Genomic DNA, 20,254 nt, shown 5'->3' with positions numbered 1-20,254 from the left:
GAAACTCCTTAGATTACTAGTCCAACATGTTAACCATTCAGCCATAAAATTTAAATCAACGTTTTGCCTTTCTTTGACTTTTGCAACATATGAACCACATGAGTAGTATAAATGAGCCACACCATGACAAAACCAACATAATGGGTTTGCAACCAGCATTGATCCAGACCAGCCTGCGCATCCGTGCAGTCTGATCAGGATCCATGCTGTTCGCTTACAAACTGTATAACAAGTAGGGAAACTAATAGCGAACAGCATGGATCCTGATCAGACTGTGCGGATGCGTAGGCTGGTCTGGATCCATGCTGGTCTCAAACCCATTATGTTGGTTTTGTCATGGTGTGGCTCAAATGTAAAAGTACAAAGCAAGTGAGGATGTGACTTTAAAAATGTTGCTTTGTTATACCCCCAAAAACGAAGTTTGGGGGGGTATATAGGAGTCACCCGGTGGTCGGTCGGTCGGTCGGTCCAGACGTCTGTTGCATTTTCCTTGTCCGGAGCATAACTTGAAAACTTATGGTTGGAATTCAATATAACTACATACAATGGTCAAGCACATTGAGAGGAAGTGCAGTGCACAAGAACCATAACTCTATCTTGACTAATTACAGAGTTATTGCCCTTTGTTACTTTTCCTTGTCCGGGGCATAACTTGAAAACTACTGGTTGGAATTCAAAACAACTTCATACAATTGTCAAACACAATAAGGGGAAGTGCAGTGCACAATAACCATAACTCTATCTAAAGTAATTACAGAGTTATTGCCCTTTGTTGCTTTTCCATTGCATTTTTTTTTTGTCCGTTGTATTTTCCTTGTCCGGAGCATAACTTGAAGACTAATGGTTCGAATTCAATATAACTACATACAATGGTCAAGCACATTGAGAGGAAGTGCAGTGCGTAAGAAACATAACTCTATCTTGACTTATTACAGAGTTATTGCCCTTTGTTACTTTTCCTTGTCCGTGGCATAACTTGAAAACTACTGGTTGGAATTCAAAACAACTTCATACAATTGTCAAACACAATAAGGGGAAGTGCAGTGCACAAGAACCATAACTCTATCTAAAGTAATTACAGAGTTATTGCCCTTTGTTGTTTTTCAATTGCCTTCTTTTTTTTGTCCGGAGCATAACTTGAAGACTAATGGTTGGAATTTAATATAACTACATACAATGGTCAAGCACATTGAGAGGAAGTGCAGTGCATAAGAACCATAACTCTATCTAAAGTAATTACAGAGTTATTGCCCTTTATTACTTTTCCATTGCTTTCTTTTGTCCGGACCATAACTTGAAGACTAATTGTTGGAATTCATTATAACTTCATACAATGGTCCAGCACATTGAGAGGAAGTGCAGTGCACAAGAACCATAACTCCATTTTGACTTATTACAGAGTTACTGCCCTTTTTTCTTTTCTTTGTCCAGAGCATGACTTTAAAACTACTGGTTGGAATTCAAAACAACTTCATACAATAGTCAAGCACAATAAGGGGAAGTGCAGTGCACAAGAACCATAACTCCATCTTGACTAATTACAGAGTTATTGCCCTTTGTTACTTTTCCATTGCTTTCTTTTGTCCGGACCATAACTTGAAGACTTACTGTTGGAATTCATTATAACTTCATACAATGGACAAGCACATTGAGAGGAAGTGCAGTGCATAAGAACCATAACTCAATCTTGACTTATTACAGAGTTACTGCCCTTTGTTACTTTTCCTTGTCCAGAGCATGACTTGAAAACTACTGGTTGGAATTCAAAACAATTTCATACAATGGTCAAGCACAATAAGGGAAAGTGCAGTGCACAAGAACCATAACTCCATCTTGACTAATTACAGAGTTATTGCCCTTTGTTACTTTTCCTTATCCAGAGCATAACTTGAAAACTACTGTTTGGAATTCAGTACAACTTCATACAGTTGTCAAGGACATTCAAAGGAAGTGCAGTGCACAAGAGCCATAACTCCATTTTGACAAAATACAGAGTTACTGCCCTTTGATACTTTTTCTTGTCCGGAGCATAACTTAAAACGTATTGGTTGGAATTCAAAACAACTTCATACAATGGTCAAGCACAATAAGAGGAAGTGCTGTGCACAAGAACTATAACTCTATCTTCAGTATTTGTAGAGTTATTGCCCTTTGTTCTTTTTCTTTGTCTTTCTGGACTTATTACAGAGTAATTCAATTAAACTTCATCAATGGCCAACCACATTGAAAGGAAATGCAACATACATGAACGACAATTATCTTTAATTGCCCACAACCATAACTCTATGTTTCAATTCTTTTACAAGGTATTCTGTTACTAGTAACATCCTCATTTCCGAAGCAGACGTGTGGGGGTATTAATCACATTTAGTGATAGTTCTAGTTTTATTAAAAAAATTACTGGATAAAGATGAAGACAAAATACATTGTGCTACGTAAGTGCAAAAATGAACAATAAAAAACCATTATTACATGTCATGTATGATGATTTTTGGTTTACAATATGTATGTTCTCTTATAGGTGCAGAATGTAAAACCTCAAGCTATCACTAGAAAGAAGGATACAAAACACGCTGTAGCGCTTGACTCAGAAAATAATAATGTATCAGTGAAAGATATCGTCAAAGTAGTGGATGGGCCACATTCGGTATGTAAACTTTTACAATCTATTTGATGGTTAAGGTCATTGACTTCAAACCACTTGCCTCTCATCGCTGTGGGTTTGAATTTTAATAGGGACTGGATTCTTTCATACGAGGAAGCTATCCAGCTAGCTTACAAAACATCGATGGTTCTACTCAGGTGCCTATTCTTGTCTTCCTCCACCAGTGAAGCTGGAATGTCTCCATATGACCTATACTGAGTCAGTGTGACATAAAACCCAATCGAACAAACAAACAAAACCTTTATTATTACACTCTTCTAAACTCAGTTGTGTGTGCCTATTATATCTGAGCTACTAGAATTGAAAAAGATTTCATGTGTGGGCATGAAAGTTAATTAAAAACATTTGTCACATGTATCTTAACAGGTGGGATTCAGTAATAAAGGTCACAGCTTTATGTTCAGGATTGTTTCTGACAGTCTAAATTTGTTATAAAGTGTTCGCCTGAACCAAATATTTGGCTTTTTTGGCAAGTGATTTGAAGTCAGAAACCTTAACTAGTTGGTCATGGAAGCCTCTACTTGTTACATATAAATAACAAAAATCATTTTAAAATACCTAGAATGCTATTATAATATCAAATGTTAAGGTACTAGCACGTTCTACAGAAATTTAAAGAAAGGTTCAATGTATTTATATTATGTTTTCAGGGTCGTGATGGAGAAATCAAACATTTGTATAGAAGCTACGCCTTCCTGTTGTCAAGAAAAATGACTGAGAATGGAGGATACTTCGTTTGCAAGACACGTCATCTTGTCCTGGCTGGCGGACAGTCAAAGGTTTGTAGTTTAACTCTATTTCTACGGAATATTTAACAAAGCTTAATTAACTTGTGATTCTTTAGATATTTAACTATACATATGATACACTAGTGAATAAGTTTGTTGGAACTGTGCCAAAACTGAATTTATTTTTAGCAACAATATTTCTATTTATAGCAACAAGACTAAAAAAAGTATCCCTAATAAACAGTACTTCATTGGTTCAAATTTCATATATTCTTAAGTCTGATGAAGAGTATTATATTACCTAAAACTAGTAGCAAATCAAATCATAAAACTTGACCAGGTGTTGTACGCGTGTTCCTCACCAGTCCTGTTTAAATCATTGTTTTATCTCTACAAATATGAAAATTGGAAAAATAATGTTGGTATATTTTCTTATAAAGTGGTAGAACTATTTATTAAAAATAGCATATGAATAGCATATGAATGTTTTGCTAGGGAATATTTTTAGTCCCCTACCGGTTTACCGGAGGGGACTTTAGGTTTACCCTCCGTCCGTCTGTCCGTCCGTCTGTCCGTCCGTCTGTCTGTCCGTCCGTCAGTCCGTCCGTCCACAAAACTGGATCCCGCGATAACTTGAAAAGTACTGAAAATATTTTTATGAAACTTGATATATGGATAGATGGCAGTATGGAGATTATGCACGTCTTTTTCTTTTCTTCCTATGTTCAAAATTCTGGTTGCTATGGCAACAAATAGGCTGAAAATATGGCAAATTTTACACATAAACTGGATCCAGTGATAACGCAAAAAGTACTGGAAATATTTTTATGAAACTTGATATATGGATAGATGGCAGTATGGAGATTATGCACGTCTTTTTCTTTTCTTCCTATGTTCAAAATTCTGGTTGCTATGGCAACAAATAGGCTGAAAATATGGCAAATTTTACACATAAACTGGATCCAGTGATAACGCAAAAAGTACTGGAAATATTTTTATGAAACTTGATATATGGATAGATGGCAGTATGGAGATTATGCACGTCTTTTTCTTTTCTTCCTATGTTGAAAATTCTGGTTGCTGTGGCAACAAATAGACTGAAAATGTGGCAATTTTTACACATAAACTGGACCCAGTGTTAACGCAAAAAGTAATAGAAATATTTTTATGAAATTTGTAATATGTGTAGATGGCAGTCTTGAGATTATACACGTCTTTTTCTTTTCTTCCTATGTTGAAAATTCTGGTTGCTATGGCAACACATAGACTGAAAATATGGCAAATTTTACACATAAACTGAATCCAGTGGTAACTCAAAAAGTACTGGAAATATTTTTATGAAACTTGACATATGGGTAGATGGCAATCTTGAGATTATGCAGGTCTTATCAGTTCCCCCTATTTTGAAAAAATATTGGTTGCCTTGGCAACAAATAGGCTTAAAACATGGCAAATATAACAATATTTGTGACTAGTCAAAAAGAGCTGAAACTTTTTATGAAATTGCATCTTTAATTCCAGAGTTATCTCCTCTTTAAGAATTTTGCTTTTTAAAATGTTATATTTTGGTAACAGGGATGTTTCAAATATTAACTTTAGAGTGTCCTTCAGTTCGTCTGTCTGTCTGTTCATAAAAACATTTTCCTGTGATCACTTTTAAAGAACATTTCCAACAAATTTACTTAAAATAGAGAAAAATTTACACATCAGTGAATGGCCAATGGCCCTTCAGAATGCTGATGGGGTTCTATCCGGTAGGGGACTATGGATTGCTTGCAATACTATGATAATTGCTTGTTCATATATAATTCACGTGAGGTAAAGAAGAGAAAAACTTATAAAGTTCCGTCCAGACACCGTCATAAGGATATGACAATAACATGATTGTTGAGTTTTTGCAAAAAATCTTCAAATATATTTTACAAATTGTATCTTTATGCCCTTTAATTGATTCTAATGGTTTCTACAGAAGCTCCTAAACCCAACTTAATTTAACTGCATGAAGTTCATTTTATATATATCAACTTATTTAATTTTGTTTACTTTCTTTTTGTTGAAAATTTCAGTCGAATGTGTCAGTTGGGTTGCCAGGTTTTATGTCACCACGTCTGTCTAGCCCCGCCCATCCTGGTAGTGGTGGAGGCGGGTCTACACCTGGGCGGGGCAGAGGTGGAGGAGGCCCGGGCATGAAGCGAGACAGAGAAATGATTGGTCAAACTGTGAGAATTGTTCAAGGACCCTTCAAAGGTAAACAAATCATATCATCATTCTACTAATATAAAATCAGTTTTTTTTACAAAGTCAGAATTTTGTAGATTGAAGATTTCAGATTTATTTGCGATGTTAAATATTCACATATTTCTACTTCCTTTTCTGCTAAATTTATATGATACTTTGATAACTAGTGAACATCATTTTTATAAAAATCTTCAATTTGCTAAATTAGCAATTTTAATCACTAAAAAAAAAATTTGAATTTTACACTTCATGAAAAACTGTTTGCTATATTTTGAATTGCTTGATTATTTAATACTTTGTAATAGATTTGATAAAAAGTCACTTAGAAAGAATACCTACTTGTATCTATAGGTTGTATTGGTATTTTTGATGACCTTTCTTGTATCTGTAGGTTATATTGGTATTGTGAAGGATTCTACAGAATCTACTGCTAGAGTAGAACTTCATGCTAGCTGTAAAACCATCTCAGTGGACAAATCTCGTCTGGCGTCCCTCACGTATGTTACTTTTGTCAGATTTGAATTGTATTTTTCAGACATGAAATGTGTATTTTCAGTCTTGAAATGTATATGTAAGTACTTGAATTGCGTATTTTCAGACTGTATGCCACATACATGTACATTGTTATGAACTAGTATGAATTATTTTTATATGAAACACCAGTAGAACCATATAAAGCATATCCTGGTTTGATAAAAATGGTCAATTCTATTAATTTGGAATACTTCTTATGCACAAACGTTTAAAAGCAATAAAGCTTTTATTTGCTGATTTCAACATAGAAATTTAGAAGAACAAAATATATTCAAACAAAACACAAAGACAAAAAGGGAGAAAAAACAACCTCATCAATATAACATGGTTATAGCATTTTTAGCTCACCTGTCACAAAGTGACAGGGTGAGCTTTTGTGATTGCTTTTCGTCCAGCGTCCGTCTGTCCGTCCGGCGTCCGTCCGTCCGTAAACCTTTACTTTAAATGACATCTCCTCATAAACCACTAAGCCAATTTCATCCAAACTTCACAGGAATGTTCCTTTGGTGGTCACCTTTAAAAATTGTTCAAAGAATTTAATTCCATGCAGAACTCTGGTTGCTATGGCAACCAAAAGAAAAAACTTTAATTATCTTCTTTTAAAAAACCCAATTAGCTAGAGCGAAGATATTTAGCATGAAACATGTTCTAATGGGTGTCTACCAAGTTTGTTCAAATAAGAGCCCTGGGGTCAAAATTGGCCCTGCCCAGGGGGTCATTGATTTTCCTATATGTATATAGTAAAAACTTAAAAAAGCTTCTTTTAAAGAACTAAAAGAGCTAGAGCTAAGATATTTAGCATGATACATGTTCTAATGGGTGTCTATCAAGTTTGTTCAAATAAGAGCCCTGGGGTCAAAATTGGCCCTGCCCCGGGGGTCATTGATTTTCCTTATATATGTGTATAGCAAAAACTTAAAAAGTATTCTTTGAAAAAACCTTAAAAGCTAGAGTTAAGATATTAAGCATGAAACATCTTCTAGTGAGTGTCTACAAAGTTTGTTCAAATAAAAGCCCTGGGGTCAAAATTGGCCCTGCCCCGGGGGTCATTGATTTTCCTTATATGTGTATAGGAAAAACTTAAAAAACATCTTTGAAAAAAAACCAAATAGCTAGAGTTTAGATATTAAGCATGAAACATGTTCTAGTAAGTGTCTACAAAGTTTGTTCAAATAAAAGCCCTGGGGTCAAAACTGGCCCCGCCCCAGGGGTGTCATTGTTTTTAACTATTATGTGTATAGTAAAAACTTAAAAAATCTTCTTTTAAAAAACCCAATGAGCTACAGCTTAAATGTTTAGCATGAAACATCTTCTTATGGGTGTCTACCAAGTTTGTTCAAATAAAAGCCCTTGTTTAAATTGGCCCTGCCGGGGGTAGGGGAGGGCAGATCATTGTTTTTCATTATAAGTGTGTACATCATGAAACATCTTCTTATAGGTGTCTTTCAAGTTTGTTCAAATAAAAGCCCTGGGGTTCAAACTGGTCCTGCTCGGAGGGCCTACATACAGGTGAGCGACCTTAGGGCCATCATGGCCCTCTTGTTTTTTAAAATTAACAATTCCTTATTTGCTACTAAATTTTAATGTCTTTCAGTGGTGGCAGACCAAGTGGTGGAAGGACATCTACATATGGAGGCCGGACACCAGTATATGGTGGTCAGACACCTATGTATGGTTCCCGTACTCCCATGTATGGATCACAGACTCCTCTACATGACGGGAGCCGGACTCCTCATTATGGTTCCCAGACTCCACAACATGAAGGTAGTGGAACTCCCGGTAGATCTGGTGCCTGGGATCCAGCTAATGCTAATACCCCAAGCAGGTATGTTCTGTCTTTATTTAGTTTGACTGTTCAGAGAAAAATAGAGCTGTACTACTCATATGGGTCGTGACATTGGCATAACATTTGATTTGGTGTTTTGTTTGAAATTTCATTGATTCTGAGTAATTTCTGAATGTAATCTGTTGAATACCCAGAAGCATCCATTGCCCAGTGGTTAAGGTTGTTGACTTAAAACCAATTGTTAGGTTGGATCACGTCAAGGACTTTGGATACTTTCATATGAGGGAGCTATCCAGCAAGGTTAGGGAACATTGTTGGTTCTACTCAGATCTACTCACCAGAGGTCTCTCTCCATCAGTAAAGCTTGAAAGTTGCCATATGACCATTACAGTGTTGGTGCTGTGTAAAACTCAACCCAAAAAAAAGCCAACCTGTTTTTCAAAATAAACAGAAAAGGAGATAGCTTCCAGCAAAGACATACAACTCCTGCATTGATTTTAACATAACTTCAGCATGAATTACTACCCTTGAAGACTGGATTCTTATATGAAAGTAAGCTATAGCTAACAAAAGGTTTGGTAGTTCTACTTAAGTGCACACTTGTGCCTGAAATAATGCATAAAGAGGCATCTTTGGTCTTTCTTCACCAAAAGTGCTGAAAAGTTTTCTATATAGTTACACAATTCTAAATTTAACCATTCTGCTAATATATTCTAGTAAATAAAAGAACAATTTGTTTTACAGATCTCAAGATTTTGACTATCAGTTGGATGATACAGTGTCACCTGCCTCCGATGTGCACAGCCCTGTCGGTGGCCCCTTTACACCACAGACCCCTGGTAGTGCTTATTCTCCATACAACCCATCTCCAGGCTCGTCATATCAAGGTTGGTATTTAATAGCAGTTAACACAGAATAACTTGCAGAATGGAATGGAGTTTTGAAATTTAATCTGTATGTTTCTAAGTTATAGCTTGAGCTGTAGACAATATTGAGGTGTATTAGAAATGCAGACTGGCATGGCTAATGCTTGTGACGTGTGCCATAAACTATTGTATTTCTTCATGTGACATATTAGACATATTCTAGCTAGAATTAATAAGATTTGTTGAATAATATAGTCTTGCTGTTGAAGAGGAATGATACTTTATATGTAGGTGAAGTGATATTAATTGACACAACATGCATTCAAAAACATTTTATAAGAAAACCTGAAGCTCGCTGGAAATTAGTTATTTATTTCTTACCATGATTTTTATCATTGAAATTCTAGGTTAATTATATTTTTGTATTTCAGCAAACAGTCCTGGTCTGGGTGGTTCATCGCCTAGTCCCCTGGGATACCAAGCCTCCCCGTCCCCTAGCGGATACGCTGGCTACAGTCCTATGACCCCAGGGGCTCCTTTCACTCCACAGACGCCAGGTACAGCCATGGACCATATAAATGCAGACTGGCACACAACAGAGATTGAAGTCCGGATCAAAGAAACGCATGACGATGCTGATTTGATACACCAGACTGGAGTGATTAGAAGTGTCACGGTATGTGTATAGTTTGGTGCATAGTTTGTTTAGTTTAAACATTATTGATGTAAGCTTACTTGTGAAGCACTTTTTTTGGAGCTTTCCTGCTGCTGAAAGACCACACATGAACTATCATGCATTATTTAGTAGGTGTAATTCAGAACTTGTCAAATGTAGGTTTTTCCCCATCTAATCACAGGGTACAAAAAAACTTTATCATTATAGCTTCATGGTGCACTTCCAATCAGAATAGAGTGATCAACATGTTATTATTGATATATTTAGCAAGCTTTGACTGTAAAAGTTTCTTTGTACCCCAGGATTAGAAGAGCAAGACCCAGATTTTCCGTGTTTTAGAATATTTCTATCAGGTGGCACATGGGTAGAGTCACTAACATTCTGTAGATGGCAGCATTGCCGAGTGCTTAATACAACAGACTATTAATCAAAGGATTGTTTTCCGTAAAGGGTTCAAATCAAGTTGGGGGCAAATTGTTGTTTTCTTGAGCATGAATTTTTTCACTCATAGCTCAGTACTTGTTGATTCCAGGAACACATTCAAGAGTGTGTCTATAAGCTAATGACTTCCTACACAATCAAACTATAATTAATTCTGTATAAACTAACATTTTGTCAAGCTAGCATGATAGTTAGATGTTTATACTTGAAAAAGTTCAATATTGTAAATATGATTAAAAAAAAAGTGCCATAAGTGATTGACAAAGTCAGTAATGTTCAGAAATCTTTTTACAATGTCACCTATACATTAGCAAGTTTACTTGTGAGATAAAAATTTCAAAAAGGCTCTAGCAAGAGTCAAATTTCAGAAATAAGTCTTGGATATCAATAAATGTATACATATACAATGTACAAATATTACTATATTTTGTGTCTATATTATGAATATTTTATGTATATTTTATGTATATTTTATGTATATATTATGTATATTTTATGTATATTTTATGTATATATTATGTATATTTTATGTATATATTATGTATATTTTATGTATATATTATGTATATTTTATGTATATTTTATGTATATTTTGTGTATATATTATGTATATTTTATGTATATTTTATGTATATATTATGTATATATTATGTATATTTTATGTATATTTTATGTATATATTATGTATATTTTATGTATATTTTGTGTATATATTATGTATATTTTATGTATATTTTATGTATATATTATGTATATATTATGTATATTTTATGTATATTTTATGTATATTTTATGTATATATTATGTATATTTTGTGTATATTTTATGTATATATTATGTATATTTTATGTATATATTATGTATATTTTATGTATATATTATGTATATCAGGGAGGTATGTGCTCCGTGTTCCTACCAGAAGAAGATAAGGTTGTCAATGTATCATGTGAGCATCTAGAACCTGTGCTACCTGAGAAAAATGATAAGGTAAAGATTTCACTTAACCAGGCTATACAAATTCTAAATGTGAGCTATGCATAATTTAAATGTAGGCTATGCAAAGTTTTAAGGTAATATGACACTTAAAAAGGCTATGCAGATTTTTCACAGGAACTGGAAATGATTTTTCGAGATTTGTGTACCATTGGAAGTATGTCTGGACTAAAAACTTGCTTGCAAAATTTCAGATTATTCCCTTAATCCATTTTCCCAGAATAATCATTTTTATCATGCAAATTGACCCATGAAATTAATTATTTCACCAATACCAAGCTGAGAATCTTGTACAAATTATTTTTTTTGCACTTCAATAGTGAGTCTTTATTTATTCTTAATTATCTTTTATACGTTTTCCCCGGTTTAAATGCAGCTCTTGATGTTTTTAATAATTTATAATTTCATGGTTTTAGGCTTTTTGATCTCAGTGGAGCCCCTTTAATGGGAAAAGTTTGCCCATGTAAAACTAAAAGATAAATTTGAAAAAAGAAACCCTGAGAAAAATGTATGCATTGAAATTGCTCTTAGATTCATATTTTATAGAAAATGAAAGAATCATTGAGAATTATGCAGTGAAATTTCTTGTGCTTAGATTCATATTTTTATTAGCTCACCTGTCACAAAGTGACAGGGTGAGCTTTTGTGATCGCTTTTCGTCCGGCGTCCGTCCGTCCGTCCGGCGTCCGTAAACTTTTACTTTAAATGACATCACCTCATAAACCACAAGGCCAATTTCATCCAAACTTCACAGGAATGTTCCTTTGGTGGTCACCTTTAAAAATTGTTCAAAGAATTTAATTCCATGCAGAACTCTGGTTGCCATGGCAATCGAAAGAAAAAACTTTAAATATCTTCTTTTAAAAAACCATAAGAGCTAGAGCTTAGATATTTGGCATGAAACATCTTCTAGTGAGTGTCTACCAAGTTTGTTCAAATAAAAGCCTTGGGGTCAAAATTGGCCCCGCCCCGGGGGTCATTGATTTTCCCTATATGCATATAGTGAAAACTTAAATAATCTTCTTTTAAAGAACTCAAAGAGCTATGGCTAAGATATTGAGCATCAAACATGTTCTAATAGGTGTCTATCAAGTTTGTTCAAAGAAAAGCCCTGGGGTCAAAATTGGCCCCGCCCCAGGGGGTCATTGATTTTCCCTATATGCATATAGTAAAAACTTAAAAAATCTTCTTTTAAAGAACCAAAAGAGTTAGAGATAAGATATTTAGCATGAAACATGTTCTAATAAGTGTCTACCAAGTTTGTTCAAATAAAAGCCCTGGGGTCAAAATTGACCCCGCCCGGGGGGGTCATTGATTTTTCCCTATATATGCATATAGTAAAAACTTAAAAATCTTCTTTTAAAGAACTCAAAGAGCTATGGTTAAGATATTTAGCATCAAACATGTTCTAATAGGTGTCGACCAAGTTTGTTCAAATAAAAGCCCTGGGGTCAAAATTGGCCCGGCCCCGGGGGTCATTGATTTTCCTTATATGTGTATAGCAAAAACTTAAAAAATCTTTTTTGAAAAAACCCAAATAGCTAGAGTTAAGATATTAAGCATGAAACATCTTTTAGTGAGTGTCTACAAAGTTTGTTCAAATAAAAGACCTGGGGTCAAAATTGGCCCTGCCCCGGGGTCATTGATTTTCCTTATATGTGTATAGCAAAAACTTAAAATCTTCTTTGAAAAAACCCAAATAGCTAGAGTTTAGATATTAAGCATGAAACATATTCTAGTAAGTGTCTACAAAGTTTGTTCAAATAAAAACCCTGGGGTCATAACTGGCCCGGCCCCAGGCGTGTCATTGTTTTTAACTATATGTGTATAGTAAAAACTTTAAAAAATTCTTCTGTTAAATAGCCCAATGAGCTAGAGCTTAGATGTTTAGCATGAAACATCTTCTTATGGGTGTCTACCAAGTTTGTGCAAATAAAAGCCCTTTGGTTAAATTGGCCCTGCAATGTTTGGGGGGGGGGGGGGGTTGGGGCGGCCTATATACAGGTGAGCGACCTCAGGGCCATCATGGCCCTCTTGTTTAAATTATTCATGGTTTTTTCAGGCCAAAGTTATTCTAGGTGAGGAAAGGGAGGCAACTGGGTCTTTACTGAGTATAGACGGAGGAGAAGGAGTAATCAAACTTGATGGTGGAGAAAAGAACATAAAAATGTTGCCCATTAGATATCTGTGCAAAATGCCGAGTTAAATCTAGATTTTATAATAACAAATAACAGTGTTTCGTACATTACAAGACTGATTTAGAATATGTCTTATTCCATAAGCTTATATGGTACAAGAAATGTGCAGAAAGATTTTCAGAGTCCCTAGTGGCTCTGTGTTAAATCACGGATCTTAATTACATGTAAAATAAATCTGTGGTCAAATCTGAACATAAATTTTCTTATATACACATATTGCACAACAAGTGTGAAAAAAATGACAAGAGAAAACTGTGGTTTGGAGGTCACATGTAGATTTAACATACGAAAACAAATTGGAAAAAAAAACATGTTTTTTTTATAAGTCAATTTCACCATGTTAAGAAATTTTGCATTGAATTGCAAAATTTATTTTATTTGCACTTATTATAGTTTAAGTTTTTTGTTCAGATATTCTAATTAAGTATTGAAAATTGTTGTCTTAATATTTATGTGATCAAAAGATAAAGGCAGGAAAGAAAATTCTTTAAAACAATGCAATTATTTTGTGTTTGAATTTGAATATGTCTTTTTATTTAAAAAAAAACAACATTTTTTGTTAAGAGTTTTCAATGCATTGCTCTTTTTTTTTTTGGTAAAAAAACCCAAATCAACCACATTTATCGCACAAAATTTGATCATCAAAATGTAATCACTCATTTATCAAGTCAAAGGTCCCAGGCTGGTGACCTTAAATACATTGCTGAAAAAGTTTACATGTTTTTGCAGTTTTGATGGAAGTAATATTGTTTTTGTCTTTCATTGCTTTTTCTTACAATGATTTTCTTTTATAAATGCTCACTTAATCATGTTAAATAATATTTTTATATGTTCACATGTTGTGCTTTCAATGGTTATTAAAGGTTTTTGATAGGAAAAGGTAAATTTCTGCAGTCAAATCTGAGTTTGATTTGTTTCTTGAGCCAAATAAGGCTTGAAAACAATATAATTGTTCATTGATAAAATTATTTTTAAAACTTTGTTCCGAGATACACAAATTTAAGTCATGTACTTGAAATATAAGGTTAACCCTTCCACTTTTGGAACCAAAATATGATCAGCCTTTGCCACCAGTATAAAGCCAGGCCAGCCTACTGGTGGCTGACCAACTTATTTATTATTCATCTTGACATCCCCAAAGATGGTAATGGGCAGTTCCAAAATTAAAAGTTGGACAAGTCCATTTAAGGAATTCATCAGACCAAAGGTTCAGAGCTCAATTTTCATCATGATATCCCTAAAATGATAATGGGCAGTTCCAAAGTATTGGACAAGTCCATAAATAAATTCACTAGTTTCAGCGTTAAAGAGTTCCTTGGAAAGCAAAGTGTGATTCCTGATTTCTTACAAGTATCTTGATCCTTAGTAATCCATTCATTTCTGTTTTTTTACTTGCCTTTGTAATTGTTTTTAAATATTTCCATAAAAATCAAGTTTAAGTTTAGTTTTGTTTCATTTCACGTTCATACATGTTTTCATTAATGTAGATTTGATTTTTTTTTCTTTTTGAATTTTGAATTTCAAGATTTCACATTTATGTTAGGAATATAAGGACATGGTTTGTAAACGCTTTGATAAACGTTAAGTGCTTTGAAGAGAGAAGAAAAAACAGCTGAATAAACGATGGAAGTTATTGCTTATTTGTTCATTATTTATTCTATAAATAATTCCTGGATTATTGTTGTTAAAGGGACTCCAGTGAGCGTGTTTTTTGCCAAGACAGGATTGGATTTTTTCGAGATTTTTTATACCCCTTGATGTAGGTATATACCAACTACTTTTGTGCATATTTTCAGCCGTTTCTCTAGAATTATACGTTTTAATGCCAGATTAAAAAAGAAAGATACTTTTAACTTGTACGACTGAATTTACTGACTATCGATTTTCAAATGAATTTTCAATATGATTATTAACTATTTCATATATTATCTATCTTTAAAGTTCCCCAAATGATCTATGTACGATTTTCAAATTATATATTTTTGGACCTCAGTGTAGCTCCTTTTGAGTCACTTCGCGTCGTAATGATTTTCCAGTTTTGGAGGAGCGCATACCAGCCTCAAGCCCGGATGCTCCTCAGCCAGTGAAGGTTCTGAAGTCTGGTCCGCTTACGTCAGAAAGTAAGACCTGGGGCCGTATTCATAAAGGATCTTAAGTTTTAAGGGAAACATTTCCTTATCTTCAAGAAAACTCCCTAAGGTAAAATTTTCCCTTAACTTAGAGGTCAAAAATCCCTTAAGTGAATTCCTTAGGCAAGAAATTCCTTAACTTAAATTTTATCCTAAGGCGAAAATTTCGTTTAATAGCAGTTTTTCTATTTGTAATTACCGACTGGAGAGCACTGACTGTGCTAAAAATAGTAACAAAAACAAGATGGCTGACCTAGAGCAGGAAATGCGCGACGTTTCAGACCTTTCATGGATATTTGTTGTATTTCATGGAATTATTCGGACAATCATCATAGGACGAAGGCAGAGGAAAACGATTGTGGGTTTAACACTAGTGACATGGTTTGAGACTGACGTTTTTAAACAATATCAGTTTCATTCGCATGTCGTTCTTGTTTACCTAACTCGCTTCGAAATTTTCCGAAATTACAAAGTGAAAGTAGGGTAAGTGTTTACTATTTTACTGATAAATTAGGCCGATATGATTAAACATACGTAATAGCATGTTTATACAAGAACCATTGTTTCACTCCTAATTGATTTCTTGACGATACATTTGACTATTTTCTGAATTTCGAGTCAATAACTCAAATTATTCGTCCCCTGGTTAACTTACTTCGTGCACATTTAGCCTTTTTGGTAAATTGTTGGAAGTTGATATTTTTTCTGGAAAAAAAAACCCATCTTTGTAACAAATTAAAAAGCCGTGTTGCAAGGGGTTATTAGACAATTGCCAAATTTTATTAATTTTAAACACTATCAAGTCCAAGGTATATACATCATACATGTACATGTAGCCCTCCATGTTTAATATTATCTTGTTTCTTAAATTTGTTTACAATAATTTACTTATTTTTATTTGCATAGTTCATAGTTACAAGATCAAAAAGTTAAATATACATACCGTATATAGAAAAATAAGTAAATAGTGTTTTAACAAATACAATATCATTAATTAATGTTTTTATCATTCATGCAATTATAATACTAATAGATAAATTAAATTATGGACTTCAGTATGTTAGCTTATTTTATTTAAACATTTAAGACATAGGTTACTATCATTTATTGCATGGTTTACTGCCCTAGAGAATAAAAACTCAAACAAAAAAGAAATTCCTTAAAATCATAGACTCATAACCTCTGATCCCCTTACGAAATTCCATTTTTATTTAGTTCCTCCCATTGTTTTTCTCGTTTAGGGCACACGCATTTTTTTACTTGGGGATCATATGCCGCTTTTCATGGAATGGCACTTACGTGTCACATTGAAGGTTCCATGATGACGGCCATATGAACACATCTGCGGATGTTTCAAAATTCAAAGTTGTACCAGTTCATGTTAAATGTTGAATTCTGCTTAAGCCAAGGGGGCGTGGACAGTGGTTTGCACTTGACAGTACCGTCCATGAACAGGCACAATCAAACCAAGCATGCAACATTTTCAATTGTGCCATGTTGGGCTTTCTTTAGGGATTCTTATTTTCTCTATTTTGTTGCTGTTATGTCTGCTTTTAATTTATTATATATGACATAAACAAGCTCATATCAGCTTTGTCTGATAAAATTGATATCAAAAATACAATAGTATGTTATTCTCTATTGCAAATTTAAGTAATTGATGTTCTTTCATTTGGTATTTGATTAAATGAAGATCATTGACACAAGGGAATAAAATAAATGATAAAGAACAATTGTTTCAGTATGACTGGTCTTAGTTAAATTAACTGAAGGAAAAGGACATGAACATTTTAAAAAATAATTGACAAGAACAATGACAATGTTTGAACTCATAATATAAGGCCTTCAATTATTTTGAATTTATCAAAGAGTAACTTCATTGTAAGAGTATATTTACAAGAAAATAATATATATTAAAATAAAGGTTCATTAAAGTTGTTTTGACATGTTAACATATTCACTATGTGTTATGTAATTTTGGTAAAAAAGTGGTTGTTTTCATGTGTTTTTATTCAAGAAAGGCTTTTTAATTATATTTTTCCTCTACGTAATCAACTAATCAGTAATGAAATTTACAATGGAAAAAAATAAAAGGATTTCATCAACAGTTTGTAAATGATTGTGAAAAAAATCTTGTCGAATATTTTTATTCAACTATGGCAAATCATTATTACTATGTGGTGTATCCTTACATTACATGCATTATTAACCAGCATGAATCTGAAGGATCAAAAACAATTTTATTTATTTGTTTGCAAGCAACATAACTGTAGTAATGTACTATGATAAATTAAACAGTATAATTACAACAAACAGTTTTGTCTCATTGATAGAACACAATCTTTATGAAATATCTTAAATACATATAATATGTATTTAAGTATATAAATATGCCATTGGCACTATGACATGGCTTATGGACACATAAAATTTGTAGTTTTCATGTGTAAATTGAACTGAATATTACATTGTAGGTTTTTTCCAAAGCTTCATTTGTAGTTTTGGGCTAAAGAAGATACTACTTTACAGTAATCTGTAATTTATTTAGCTTTCATTTTATATTGAGAGCACCTGAATTACTGTGCATACCAGCTTTTACACATGATACTGTCTAAACCTGTCATTTTAGTAGTTAGTAAGGGAAGTGAGCATAGTAAAATGATTAAAAGAATAATTGTGGCTTGCATATGGTTATTGCAATCAGATTCCTGTGCTGTAACTTTCTTATTTGAAGATATGAAAACAAATCTGTCAATGTATTAGAGTGATTTTTTCCAATTTTAAAAAACAACTTGTGGCTTTCTGAAGGGTATAGTGTGATAAACCAGAAAACGGAAATCTAGTAACATTTGATAAAATTTTCAATTTCAATTCAATTTAACATGCATGATACATAGCAGAGGCTATTGATAGGGTCAGATTATTAATATAAGTCAGCCAGGCTATCTATAGGGACAGCTGTCTGATATAAGTGAGATGCTGCATGTTAAGTCATGGTTCTGGTAAAAAAGTGCACAGGGCATTTAAGGGGAAAATATTATTAACACTTTTAGGGGAAAATATACTTATTTTGGGCTAGGGGAAACAGCCTTTTTGGCTGTAAAATGTAGGGGGGAAAATCATTGTATTAGCAATCCTTATGTTTAATTTATGTCAAAGTAATGACTTCAGCTGTGTTCACACAATATATTTTTAATAATTTTTTAATAGCTGTCATTCAAGTATGCCAGATTCCTTTCACTAAGAACAAATTGACAAAAAGTAGTAAATTAAGTATGCAAGTAAGCCAAGTACATAGACTCTTATAAGGATCTTACACCGGATACCTATAGTATACTGACTGGAAATTCTTGCATAGCAGACTGGAATTTTTGTTCATTTTACCCATGCCGGACTACTTCTCAAAAACTACTGGTGCAATTTCTTTCTAAATTTACAGGAATGATCAGTACCAAGTCTTGTGTGCATATCATCAGCTTTTATGGTTCAATAAATTTTGTTGGATTTATGGCCCTTAAATTATATATTTATGCCCCCATTTCGAAGAAAAGGGGGTATATTGCTTTGCACTTGTCGGTCCGTCGGTCCGTAGACCAAATGGTTTCCGAGTGATATTAACTAAAGAACCCTTAGGCCTAGGAACTTCAAACTTGGTATGGTGATTGGTCATGACAAGTAGATGACCCCTATTGATTTTGGGGTCAAGGGGTCAAAGGTCAAGGTCACATTGACCTTGTAAGCAAAAACGGTTTCCGATCAATAACTAAAGAACCTTAAGGCCTAGGAACTTCAAACTTGGTATGGTGATTGGTCATGATTAGTAGATGACCCCTATTGATTTTGAGGTCAAGGGGTCAAAGGTCAAGGTCACATTGACCTTGTAAGCAAAAACGGTTTCCGATCAATAACTAAAGAACCTTTAGGCCTAGGAACTTCAAACTTGGTATGGTGATTGGCCATGATCAGTAGATGACCCCTATTGATTTTGGGGTCAAGGGGTCAAAGGTCAAGGTCACATTGACCTTGTAAGGAAAAACGGTTTCCGATCAATAACTAAAGAACTTTAAGGCCTAGGAACTTCAAACTTGGTATGGTGATTGGTCATGATCAGTAGATGACCCCTATTGATTTTGGGGTCAAGGGGTCAAAGGTCAAGGTCACATTGACCTTGTAAGCAAAAACGGTTTCCGATCAATAACTAAAGAACTTTTAGGCCTAGGAACTTCAAAGTTGGTATGGTGATTGGTTATGACCAGCAGATGAACCCTATTTATTTTGGGGTTAAGGGGTCAAAGGTCAAGGTCACATTGACCTCTTGGGTAAAAACGGTTTCCGATCAATAACAAAAGAACCCTTAGGCCTAGGGACTTCAAACTTGATATGGTGATAGGTCATGATCAGTAGATGACCCCTATTGATTTTGGGGTCAAGAGGTCAAAGGTCAAGGTCACATTGACCTCTTAGGTAAAAACGGTTTCCGATCAATAACTAAAGAACCCTTAGGCCTAGGAACTTCAAACTTGGTATGGTGATTGGTCATGACCAGCAGATGACCCCTATTGATATTGGGGTTAAGGGGTCAAAGGGCAAGGTCACATTGACCTCTTAGGTAAAAATGCTTTCCAATCAATAACTTAAGAACCCTTAGGCCTAGGAACTTCAAACTTGGTATGGTGATTGGTCATGACCAGCAGATGACCTTTTGATTTTGGGGTCAAGGGGTCAAAGGTCAAGGTCACATTGACCTTGTAGGTAAAAACGGTTTCCGATCAATAAACTAAAAACGCTTAGGCCTACGCACTTCAAACTTGGTACGATAAATGTTCATGACCAGCAGATGACCTTTACTGACTTTAAGGTCAAGGGAGCGAAGGTCAAGGTCACATTTACCTTGTATGTAAAGACGGTTCAGATCAATAACTTAAGAACGCTTAGGCCTAGGAACTTCAAACTTGGCATGGTGATTTGTCATGACCAGCAGATTACCCCTATTGATTTTG

The 20,254-nt window shown here is 34.2% G+C and overlaps 1 protein-coding gene across 1 annotated transcript in view; it reads left to right on the top strand.

Annotated features, from left to right (window-relative positions):
• LOC132731742 (transcription elongation factor SPT5-like) overlaps positions 1-14,758 on the top strand; it is a 30,292-nt gene extending 15,534 nt beyond the window's left edge. Inside the window, exons 16-24 of the mRNA XM_060717993.1 lie at positions 2,522-2,647; positions 3,316-3,444; positions 5,460-5,640; positions 6,023-6,128; positions 7,760-7,990; positions 8,696-8,838; positions 9,249-9,493; positions 10,826-10,921; positions 12,990-14,758. Of these exons, the coding sequence (XP_060573976.1) occupies positions 2,522-2,647; positions 3,316-3,444; positions 5,460-5,640; positions 6,023-6,128; positions 7,760-7,990; positions 8,696-8,838; positions 9,249-9,493; positions 10,826-10,921; positions 12,990-13,133 (1,401 nt within the window). The 3' untranslated portion in view covers positions 13,134-14,758. The remainder of the gene's footprint in view (positions 1-2,521; positions 2,648-3,315; positions 3,445-5,459; positions 5,641-6,022; positions 6,129-7,759; positions 7,991-8,695; positions 8,839-9,248; positions 9,494-10,825; positions 10,922-12,989) is intronic.
• The last annotated feature ends 5,496 nt before the right edge of the window (positions 14,759-20,254 follow it).

Source organism: Ruditapes philippinarum, unplaced genomic scaffold (genome assembly GCF_026571515.1).
Source record: "Ruditapes philippinarum isolate M1 unplaced genomic scaffold, ASM2657151v2 ctg767_1_1_1_1, whole genome shotgun sequence".
NCBI lineage: Eukaryota > Metazoa > Mollusca > Bivalvia > Venerida > Veneridae > Ruditapes > Ruditapes philippinarum.
Note: the sequence above shows the minus strand (reverse complement) of the source record. Positions and strands in the feature narration are given on the sequence as shown.